This window comes from Acanthaster planci, linkage group LG04 (genome assembly GCF_054643075.1).
Source record: "Acanthaster planci isolate LZ-2023a linkage group LG04, COTS_SCS, whole genome shotgun sequence".
NCBI classification, from domain to species: Eukaryota; Metazoa; Echinodermata; class Asteroidea; order Valvatida; family Acanthasteridae; genus Acanthaster; species Acanthaster planci.
The window spans coordinates 6646171-6658303 of record NC_141780.1 but is presented as its reverse complement, the minus strand read 5'-3'; the positions used below and the strand labels follow the sequence as shown (position 1 = coordinate 6658303).

Below are 12133 nucleotides of genomic sequence, written 5' to 3'. Positions count from 1 at the left end.
CAATTTCTTGTGCCCATAAAATATGAAGGGAGGGTCCACTCGGTAGCAGCGTCGGCGTGTAGGATCTTCTTCCGCGCTAATATCCAACCAAGAATTCTTAATCGAGTGTACACGTCCTCTGTGAAATAAGTATGGCGTGCAAATTTAATATTTAATAGTATTTCTATTAGAAATAGAAATATCTCTATTAATAGATACAATATCTCTATTAGGAATAGATATCTGTATATGCAGGTTAAATGTTAACTTTGCATGCCATAAATAAGGGAAATCGTGTGTCTTGGCGACATCTGGCGCCAAGTGGTTAATGAGGCGACACGCCTCCCGCTTTTGACCGGTGGGATTAGCTATGAGCCCCGGGTTCGACCAAGAGAGGGCGCAAGTCCTAGCAATTGAGGCTCTCGGGGTCGGACCTGCACTTCATGGGTTCACGATTATGAAATGCGAGCGTATAACGGTCGCGTCCTCCACTTCTAACCAACCTGACTCCATGGGCGTAGCGAGGGAGGGCAAGAGGGGACACTCCCCCTCCCCCCTTAAAAAAATGGAACTAAAAAAAAGCTGTGTAAAACAAAGTAAATAAAAATGAGAGGAAATGGGGTGAAAGTCACAGTTTAACTTTAAAATGTCGCCACCCCCCTTCGTGTCTTTCATTTCACCACTAAACCTAGCTTGCCCTCAGGAAATTTTCCACCTACTGGGGGTAAAAAATTTTGCGCTCCCCCCCCCTTAGAAAAAAATCCTGGGGACGCCCATGCCTGACTCCATTCATCCAGCGAGAGGGGTTCTTCTGCTCTGAGGTGGCTCGAATCATTCCGCCACTTTTTCCTGGTGGGAAAAAATCAAGGCGGATGTTGAAGAATTTTCCGGACTTCTGGAAACCAAAATGCAGTCAACAGCAATACAATGAAGAAGCCATAAAGACGTCATTTTGATGTAAGTTTCTTCAGGAACATCTGTATCATGAACATCGTTCCCTATTGTCATATGGTGTGCACTGTGCAACCCCCTTCAATTTCCATGGCCAGGCACGTCGTGGCTAATCATTCCCATCCTGGCAGTTCCCGGCACAAATTGACTCGACTGGGAATCCGAGTTAATTTAAGATTGGTTTTTATCAGTCTCAGAGGACCTTCGTATATATAATTTACACAAGTCATATGCACTGATAGCGTGCAGTCTCACTTGAAGCAAATACGGCGGGGGGAGGGGCTGTGATCATGTGCTTAACCCTAACAGTCCCAAACCCCCAATTTCAATACGATTTTACATACACCCTAGGGGGTTAGGGTTAATACTCGGGGTGGGGTGGGCTACATTATCCCCCTTCCTTTTCAATACAGGCTTTGGACCATTTATTACTACATCCCCACTTTTTTGTATGTGAAAAACACTAAGTACGTAATCTGAGGGTATTTTGAACTTCCCAGAAGCTCAAATAATGATCAAATGGGACAAAAAATCTTTACTGCGCTGTGCTCGTGTAAGTTAGTAAGGGAAGACTACCAGCGATTATTCATGTTTGTAAATACAAGGGTAAATAAGGAAAATGCTTTCAAAATAAATCCTATCAGTGCTGTGAAGGTTGCTTGATCTTGGAAAGCTAAAAAAGGGATTCTACAAGTCTTTGCTGTTAAAGGCAAAAAAGGTGTTAATTAAAAGAAACTTTCCTCATACCAAAATGGGTTAGCTGTGATTGTCGCGTATTTTGCTCTGCCACTTAAAGCACAACCGTCACGCAAAATGGCTCTTGGCAAACATTCCCTTGCGTACAGAAACGCAACAGGTGTTCTTTTTTAAAGCGCCTTAAGTCCAGGTGGATTTGGGAATACCATTTCCAAACGCGCATTGGGTCGACAGATTTCGTGCATTGTGATTGGTCAGCGCGTTGCAAACTCTTGGAGACGCACTATTGTGAATCGCAAGTATTGTATGAATGAATTTTGTTATATTTTTGTTCTGACTTAATGTAATGGCTTTAACGGTAAGAATTGATTGTGGGTGGAGCAATTAACCTGCTATGTTGGTGTTCTTTGCAAAGATATCAATATTAAAGGAACTAGGAAATGGAAATATTTTTATAAATTTGACTAAAACTCTTGAAATTGCATCTTTGGTTTCAATTAACCTAATTTTAAATTTTTTGGTTTGCAATTTTAACCCATATTTTGATGCTTTTTGTTTTTTATGCTAATGCATTTTTGCATATTCGTGAGTAGAACTATGATGTCACCCAAGGCACTGAATCTCAATGTTGTACTGATTTGTGAACAGAAAATTTCTAGATTTTTTTTAACCACTGTTATGGCAGATTTCATTTTCTTTGGCAATTTATTGCTGTGTAAGTATATGGCAATAATCCAGCAAAAATCCTTTTCACAGAAATGTTCCCAGATAGCAAATTTGGGGTTCACAATTTGAACATGAAAACATGCTACCTGAACCATATCTTCCTGCATTTAAATCAAAGCAAAAGCGCCCTCACTTGTCCATAAATGCTTGGTCAATTTTTAACGTTTGAAAATGTGCACCGTTCAGTTTACATAACTCAAAAAAGGTGCCAAATAATCTTCATACATGAGGAAAATATGGAGCTACACAAAAAGTGATTCTAAGAAAAATTCATTTCCTGGATCCTTTAAGTTTAATTTTACGATACTTGTATATCTTTATGCTGCCCTCATAAACAGTTCCTCTGTTTTTTTTTCAAATCTGCGGCAACTTCTGATTCATTAAAATACATGTAGTCTCCTGCAACTTATTACATTTCCTCAATTTTAATATAATTTCGTGTTTAATCAACGCAATACAGTCGAACCTCGTTAATTTAATACAAAATTGTATTTATAACAAGGCAATTTTTAGGTCCCGATCTTTTCTTTTTCACCGTTTTCATTCTTGATAATACATATACAAGGACTCTGTCATAACAAGGTAATTTGCCAAGTCTGAACGACCTCTCACTAACGAGGTTCGACTGTTCTGACTGTTTTGTCACATTTCAGAATATCGAAGGTAATCGTATTGCATATAGGCCTAAGCATTGTTTCTTACATCACTTTTAGCTGATACGAATTACTAGAAGCTCCAATTTGTATTTTTAGCTTTTCATCAGTATTGCTTTTGCGGATCCATAATGGAGATAACAAAATCATAAACCTTACTGCCGAGAATGTTGCCGTGTCATGTATGTATCAGCGGAGAAAATCATTAACTGCGCAAGTCCCATATTAAGATCATTTGCATCGGACCTACATAACGAGGGCCATGAGAATTCGTGCCAGCAGGCGAGCAACGGCTTCATTTCACGAAATCCCTGAGATTTCTGAAACACAAATGAAATTCTTGTCTGGTCACTTATCTTTCAATTTCTTTTCAATTTTTTGTGGGTTAACCAATTACATTTTTAATTATTCCCACAAAACAAAATCACCCCCCAAAAAGTGATTTTTCCGAAGTCTGATTGCAGCCATTTTTCAAGTGGCAACCCTCAACTTTCTCGGGCACTTAGGACCATTTTTCAACCGTAGTTTTCAGCCCTTCTGCCCTCATATGAAAGCTCAAAGACCCAGGGAGTTGATCCTGGCGACGATTTACACAATCTCACCATTTTGGGGGCCAAACAATCTCTTTTTTCAAAAGATACTGTGGAAGGGGGCACTTTTAATGCTAATGAGCTGGTCAGAAATTCTCACTTGAATTAGTGGTCTGCACCCTTTAGTCGAGTTCTCCATCTTGCGCCGCTAAGCGGCGCTATACAATCATATGGTTGGGGCGTACAGATTTAGAAACACGCCTGTCGTTCGCGTTGGCCCTGTAATAACATGTATGAGATGACCATTACATTAGGCCCTACCGCAGCATGCGTTGGCGCTCGCGACAGTGTGACATGTGTGAACGAGTGTGATGTTAGTTCTTTGCCTCAAGTTTGCCTGCTTAAAATGGACGAAGATGAGGAGGTGTTGCTTGAGGTATCAACTGTCAGACTGTGTACTTTATCAGACTGTTTGTTACACTAACGTTACTGGCAGTGTCGTTTTTACATGCACACGTAGGGCCTACGTGTATAGACTCTAGAGCAAGACTGATGTTGACAAACAGTTAAGCCGGGCTGTAGGCCTAACTTTTTAAAAAAAAGTATATAGGCTCAATAGAAGCATGGCAAGTGATAGGCCCGATCGCCTCCAGACACCCGACATCCAGCTTCACGGTCAGAGCGCAACCTGTCCCTGACTCGATATCCCGCTACGTAGGGGTTGGGTTATATGTGTGTGGCGGGGTAGGCTATTCTGTCTGTGGCATTTTCCACAAATTCTCCAACTTTACTTCCTTTTTCGGGGATTTTAATTTGGGGACTCTAGTCCTTTAATAGAAGGGTGAGCTACATTTTAACTTTTGGATGCGCTTTGCTTGGTAGATGACTATGATATCGTGCTCAATAACTGCCATGACTGTAGGGTAGATGTCAAAAAGGGCTGTGGTTTGAGTTTTGAGGGAAATAATCAGGGGAAACTGGAGGTGTTTTAACACACGACACATGGTGGATTCAAATTTGCATGGTTGGTTTATCAGTAAGAAATTCACATTTTCTCACAATTTACAATTTGAAATGCCGCTTGACACCCTGTGCATAAACGCTATGGGACTGGTCTGAAAAATTCTAGGCCTTTAAAAAAAAGTCGTTTGAGTTGGTTTTTCTTGCCTAAATTGAACTTTTCTGGAGGACATGGTTTTGGTTTCTGACGGCTAATAGGTCAGTGTAGGGAATAATTACTGGCATCCGTATATGGAACTCTTCCTGTCCCCAAAATACGGTCAGCACAATAAAGAGAGCATTGCTTTTTTTGGTTGGTGGGACTGACCAGTTTACAAGATTAAAATGACAAAACACTAGGGGTCCCCAAGCATACAATCCCCCTTTTTTGAGACAGTTGTCCACTACCAATGAATTACACTGCAGTCTGTGCAGATAGAAAAGACAACTGGCAGAGTAACCTTTGACTGACCTCATAAGAATCAAGCAGTCTTGCACAAATGAAAAGATTTTGCCCAGCATTTACACAATTAGGGGCCTATGAACAGACAAAATGATCAGACATCTTTCTTACTGTGTATGTCATCTTTCATACTGTGTATATGACAATCGGAGCAGTGTTCTCAGGTCATTTTGGATGCACTAAAAATATGATCAAAAATTGTCTCCTCCTTGGTTAGTTTTTCTGCCCTTCTTTGGGCATTTTACCATCAATGGCTGGAATAATAGTATTGCAGAGGCAGAACCGAAGCTGCAGAAATTGACTGATTAGGCTTACTACAAAATAAAAAAATTCTCCCTCTCAAAAGTTCTCAACAGCAAAATGTGCACAAGGTTGTCAGTTCACGATCGTATACCTGTGCGCAGTTTACAGTTACCATGCGCAAACATAAATGGCCTGTTAAAAATCATTGCATTCTGTTTGCACACTGGATGGACTGGCATAAATTTTAATGTGGATCACATACATATACGCACTAACTTGCTCACATGTGTATGTGTACCTGTATGTACATGGATGGTTGATGCATCCGGCCATGATGCAGCAGAGTGTAATGCCAGGCTTACACAGTGTGATGTGGAGGATAGTAGGCAGTTTTGTCAATGAACACATGATTCCCCATTGTTATTCCTGCAGACTTCTCCTCTGAGCCAGTACTTAAGGGAAGCCTGCCCAGATGAGGATTTTGAGACAGCCCCTGTAGTTGGTAAGAAGACAACGCGGGGCCTTATGAGCAAGGACTGTAATGAGGAGGTCAGCTTCATCCACCAACCAGGACTTAAGGTAGAGCAATGCAGAGACCTTTGAGTTGATAATTAATCCAAATCTCCTTGATTCTTCAAACTCTCACTGGAGATTCCAGAGGAGTTTGGAGGATGGAAGAGGGTAGACATGGTAGGCCATGTACCCCTGCAGGGTAGGATGAAGAGGGAAGATGCATAGAGAAGGATTTAGGAAAGTTCCTAACGCACTGTACGTGTCCAGGGAGATAGGGTGACGTTGAGTGGAAGCGCTCTTTGCTGATCTCCCAAGTTGTATTTCTAAACTTCAAAATTAAATGGTGTCAGGAGAGATGCAACGTTAACCTTGAGTGTTTTCTATTTATTGTTCAAGGTACAATGTATATGCCATCTGATTGGGGTATTGGGCCCCTATAACATCTAGGCTTTTAGCATGTCAGGAGAGTACACAGCTTCATCTGTAATTCAAATTCAGTGCAAACAAATCATCCAGCACAGCAGCTGTGTCCTTTACTGCACTCACTCAGGGACACACGTACATGTAACGTCCCCGCACACACATTGGCACATGTACCTGTAGAGACTAAACTCATTTCTCTGCAGATGAGAACCCCAGGAGTTGAGTTTGAAACTCCTTAGCACAAGGGTGTGGTACGCCATCCGACCAATATTGAAATAATGTCCTGGACTTTCGTTGAACTCCAAAGATTTTGAATTTATGGGGGATCATGTGTATTTGAATTGTTTTAGTCAGGAACATGACGTGAAGTTGTGAACCCTCCATGGTTCAGCCTCCTAAGACATCTGTCTTGTTTGCTTGTGCAGCCTTTGTTAAGGGAATAAATGTACATTTATAGATGTGCAAGTGGCCAGTGTGATATTAAAGACCAGCTCAGGAAAATGAATGCTAACCATGCCCCTTGCCTTCGGCTCAGGCATGATTAGCATCCTTTCTCCTGATTGGGTCTTTAACAAACATTCATAAATACCAGTGACAGTTTAGCTTTCCATTGGTCGAGAGCCCAGTCACATGGCCAGTCTTAAACACCTATGAAGGCACATGTACTCGTAAGATGGTTAGATGGGTACATGTACAGTGTATTTGGAAAAAAATGAAGTACATGTATAAATGTTACTTCAACTTCAAACCCAAGTGTTAAAAGATTAATGAAATGTTTTAAGTTGCTTTGACTTTACAACTCACAAAGTATTTGTGAATAAGAATAAATATGTCTTAAAGAGTTGTTTATTGCTGGCCCTAACCTTCCCCATTCACACAAAGTCAAACACCCATATGGGACTTTGTGCACTGAGGCTGTTGGACAAACCCAATTGCCAAACCCAATGCAAAAGCCAGCTGTTATGGGCCTACCAGACCTATCCCCACAGAATTAAACACTTTACTACTGTTCAGTTCTGTGTGGTTGGGGAAGGTTAGGGTTAATAGACTTAAACTGTACCTGTCACAATGTAACACATTGTCACGAGGCAGCACCCCAGTGAACCTTAGGTTGGTCAGGTTCACCCTCGTGAAGAGGAGTTGAGCATATCGAGAAGAAAATGTACCACCAGACAATAGTTGCCCACCAGAAATTTATTTTCATGAATTCCAGATCAGGAAAAGAAAATCAAAACCCCCCGATGCACTATGTAATGTAAACAGTGAGTGCCTCTCTCCTTGTGCAGTGCCAATAATTATTGTAATAAGGGGCACCAGCCGAGGAAATGGCCCCCTAAATCCTGGAAAAGAGAGTAATTTGTGATGCTATTATGTCACCAATATAGGCAGCAACAAAGCGGTAGCGAGAGAGCCCGAAACCATGTGCGTGCTATTCTAGTGTTGGGTACCGCCCCCCCATTGTTCATAAAACCCGGTTAAAATGTATCTGTCTTCTAAATTATTCAGATAATAGTGACAAAAGTAATCTTACCTAAAAATTTCACTAATGAGGTAAGTAGAAAGTCCAACTCTTGCACAATATTTGAGACTATTCAAAAAGAACCCAGTAGTTGTAATAGCAAGTACACTGAAACAAATAGCCACTGAATATTCATGACCTCTATGAATGAATTACTGTTACTTCAACTAGACAGCTGCTAAAACTCATATCCCTACAACATGATGCAGGATGTATGCGCGTTCTTATGTATTCTGCCAGTTTGCATTCATATATATGAGTACTTTGTACCTATGCTGTATTGATTGAGTGAATTGTTGTGAGTCATTGATGTGTTCTTTGTCTATTTCAGGAGTCAGTACGACAGGCTTTTCAATGGATGTTTCCACCAGTTTCTACCTGCATTCTAAATGTGGTAAGCACATACTGCTGTGGTTGGATATTGAGCAGTTGCGTCATTAGAAATGGGCAATACCGTATGGCAGTGAACAGTGTCGTCTGGAAATTTGGCTAGCATGCATTAAATCTGAAAATCTCCAATGACTCACTGCGCATGTGGGCAAAGGAGAAGTGTTCCTCTCCAATACCACCCTGGTCCTTTTAGCCACCTATTGTCTGACACGCTTGCATGCGTGCCGTCTGTTTGAGTATATCTGTTGGATACACCTGTGATTCGTAAAAACACTGGGATGGGACTTAATGGACTGGACTGTCTTTGCCAATTTATTGACTGCTTAATGGAAGTGAGTCTTACAGATCTGAACAGTGGTAGGACATTAGTACCCAGTACATTCAGGGTTAATCATATTTAGGAAGCATTGATGGCCACATTGCAGGATGAGTGTAATACGTAATAGCTGATCAAGGTTGCATCGCATCAATAATGAATCAGTTCATGGTTTGTATGACTCTTAATTTTCTCTACCCATCCCCAGGACAAGGAGTTCTTGCCACAGTATTCGTCACTGGCATTAGACAGCCAGCTCCTCGTGGATGCAGACCAGCAGATCGTTCAAGCATACCGCCTCAAGAAGAGTCAGGATAGTACACACTTTTCCCCTGCCCACCTGCAGCCTGTGGTACGGAAGCATGCCCATGTTGGGTGGTAAGGCTTATAGATGTGTCCGTTGACTTCAGAATTGTGGTCAGGTCGGCCACAAGTCAGTTACATGTCACTGGGGATAACAGTGGCCAAGATGCTGAGTTGTGAGGACATGTGGTTACACTCATTTGTGCATGCAAGCAGCCGGCTTCTACCTGAAAGTGACTTCAACTACACCCAGACTAAAACCTAAAGGTCCTCAATCTTGTAGCAAGTGAAGGATTGAGACACTACAATACTTGGCAGGTTGTTTGCACCTTTTTTGACCACACGAGCAAAACAATGGTCTCTGTGGCCAAGCGAGGCTGGAATTCTTGGAGTCGGCTTTCAGAAAGAAATTCCCGTCGTCAAGGGGTTAACTGTATTGATTCATGTAAACAGACTAATCTCTGACATTATAAATAATACAGAGCTACTTCTGTTTTTATCTCGTCAGTACTCTGGCTGTCCTGTGTGCTGCCTTAGCTGTACTTTTTCAGGATGTCTTGGATCGTAACTTTTCCTACACATGCGCCATCCTCTGCTTTGCCTTGCTGCTGTCCTTTGCCGCCTATTTATTTCACTCGGCACGAACCTGCTGGATTTCCAACAGCCAGAGGAGTTTGCATAGAAACAGCATGAAATGCTTTGAGCAGTGCCTGAAGCTGTTGAATCGGCAGGGGGTGTTACTGAAAAAGAGTATTCGATATATTCAAGAGGTGGAGGTTATATCAAGAGGATTCACCATGTAAGTAAAATACAAACCAATCTTGCAGCCTTCCTCCCTACTGTACCAGTACATACAAATTATGTTGCTCATAAATTAGCTTGGGGAGATTTGACAGATATTCACTGCTTGAATCAATGGTAATGACAAGGGCCATTTTTTTTATCAGTTCCTTTTTTGGTGCAAGTCTAAAATGTCCCAAGGGTAGTTACATGTACAGTGTACATGCACATGTATGTATCAAAGAAAAGACCAGTATTTGGAGAGTAGGCTCAAGGGTAAGACCTCAGCCAATTGTGGGAGCAATTGTTTGTGGGTGGTATCTGTTGGCTAGAACAGGGAAGCTGGGCCCTCGCATAATGATTTGCACATGTATTTACAAAGCATGTACATGTATCCACCAGCACACTAATGCCCAAAGTGCACACTGTTATCATTATTCCCTTTCCCCATGCTTGCTGGGCCCATAAGCCTTCCCCAAAACAGCTTCCTGTGGAATTATTTACGATGGCTATTCAGGAGCTAATTAGGTGCTAATTAATCAAGCACCCTAACCATCCCTGCCCTCAAGGGAACACATACCCAGTTATACACCTGGGTGGAGAGAGGCAAGAAGGGTTACAGTGACTAAACTGAGGTCATAACAGACAGCACCTGCACAAGGTTTCTGTCGCTAGGCCAGCTTGAACATGACTGATCAGTTTTTCATCAGTGGTATGTTTAAATTCTCAACACCTTTTTTTATGCACTGCACTGACCAAATCCTGTACAAACCAGTTTAAGTGCACAAACTTTGAATTGAGATTTGTTACAGTTAAGTTATACTTGCTCTTAAGGTTTTGGTTAATAAGCCCTTTTATAGATTTCAGGTAATTCAGCGTGGCAACTGCTGTCATTTTTGTGATTGCATTAAAAAAAATCTTTTTCTTTTAAAAATTTCTTTCAGGGTGAGCCCTTACACGCCTGTTGTCCGTCTTGAAAGGGCAGTAACCACTCGACCAAACCGTCAGTGCGTGGCTCTCAGGGAAGTCTGCTTCTCTGTTGCAAGAGCTCAGTTCAGCACCCTCCGGGATGCCACTCTAGAGGTCATGGAAGAGCTCCCTCTAGTGGCAGAGATTGACCACGTCAGTAACTACCTGGCTATGGTTAGGCTGGAGGAGACCGCTCCGTGGATAAATGTGGTAAGTCGACAGAGAAGCTAGGCACTGATGATACTGCCCTCTGTTGATTGTGCACAATTTCAATATTGCCCATTGTTACTGTACATTTTGTTATCTTAATCGTTTGTGGTATTACAGAGCCTCAATTTGTTCTTTAACTTGCCTCCATGGATTCGGTGAATGAGGCTTGTTCCACTGATGCCAAAAATACCAATATCATGAAACTCATACACAGGTTTAAACCAAAATGACCCAAAAAGTTAGCTTCAAATCTGCTTATTTTCTGGTAGACAAATTTTAAAAGCAGTGATGCATGATGTAGGTTGGTGTCAACCAAAATTTTGATTCAGTTGCTTGCCTGTTTCTAATTAAAGCTTGTGGACATATTTTCATATTCCCACCACCCAATCCAAGGAAGTCTGTGACCTTTTAATTTCATTTAACTTTCACCAATTGAATTACACATCGTAGCCTGCTCTGTGAGGACACACCGTCACATGCAAAGTAAAAAGAGGCTGATGAGCGACTGTTTCATTTTGGCATGCAGAACTCATGCGGAGACTACTTTCTTGTGAAAACTGGTCAGCCGCATATCAGTGGTGTGTGACCCCCAAAGAGTTGTTTGTGGAGTTTGTGAAGATTGTAGGCAAACACTTATTTTGTCTGCAAGGCTAGCCGCGATGTGCACAATAAGTTACAGATTTTGCCTTCGTTTGTTCAACTTTGCTGTTGTACATGTAGATGACTGATGATACTGAGAATGGTTACAACTCCCTTGAAGAGCTCACCGGCTTTTTCTCCTTGGCTGCCCTGAAGGTTGGTGAATGGTGTTTACTTTTCTGGCAGGTAACAGGACCAAGCATTGACTGTGCAACGCGACTGAGCAGACTTGTTCACTGGAGCTGTTTTCCCGTTGAACTTTTTTGTGTAAAACTAGCGTGGCTGAGCGGAAGAACTATAAATATCAGAATGCCCAGAATTGGACATCCCTGGTTGGTAGTGTTATGGGCCCTCATTAAACCAATTGGAACAGGAAACTTCTATGAATGCACTGTAAAATGCCTTGTGTGAAGAAGGATCTCTGGTCCATTTGTGTGTTCAATACAGTGCACGTACTGCTATTTTTTCATGGCCAGTGTGACAATGTGTAAAATTCTGTCAAGGCGGTGCGGTCCTCTGCATCAGGAATATTATGGCAGATTTAATTGAAATGGTGAGAAACATGCCCGGGTTTTATGCAATTAAAAACCAGGAAATTGAGGAAATGTGGGTCTCATAACCACTTATACAGCATGGTAGCGTACAATTGTAAGTGCTCAAAGATACGCTTCAGATGTTGTCACTGTAACCCAATCCGGCATAGAGAATTAATGTTCTAATTTGGAATGAGTGGGAATGCACAGGTGTTTTACACAAAGGAACGACTACCAAGCAGTTGCCATAAGTTTCCACAGTGGCGTAGAAGAGAAATTCCAATGGTAACACAGCTTT

General features: G+C 41.7%; 1 protein-coding gene across 2 annotated transcripts in view; it reads left to right on the top strand.

Moving 5' to 3' along the window:
• Nucleotides 1-3784: 3784 nt before the first annotated feature.
• Nucleotides 3785-12133, top strand: part of LOC110989182 (vezatin-like) — a 16022-nt gene continuing 7673 nt past the window's right edge. The window contains exons 1-7 of one of the 2 annotated variants that reach the window (XM_022253364.2): nucleotides 3785-3971; nucleotides 5673-5819; nucleotides 8027-8089; nucleotides 8610-8779; nucleotides 9213-9503; nucleotides 10429-10663; nucleotides 11384-11458. In XM_022253364.2, the coding sequence (XP_022109056.2) occupies nucleotides 3825-3971; nucleotides 5673-5819; nucleotides 8027-8089; nucleotides 8610-8779; nucleotides 9213-9503; nucleotides 10429-10663; nucleotides 11384-11458 (1128 nt within the window). In that variant the 5' untranslated portion in view covers nucleotides 3785-3824. Of the gene's footprint in view, nucleotides 3972-5672; nucleotides 5820-8026; nucleotides 8090-8609; nucleotides 8780-9212; nucleotides 9504-10428; nucleotides 10664-11383; nucleotides 11459-12133 lie in introns of those variants that run through there. The other variant, XM_022253365.2, reaches the window with a different exon arrangement.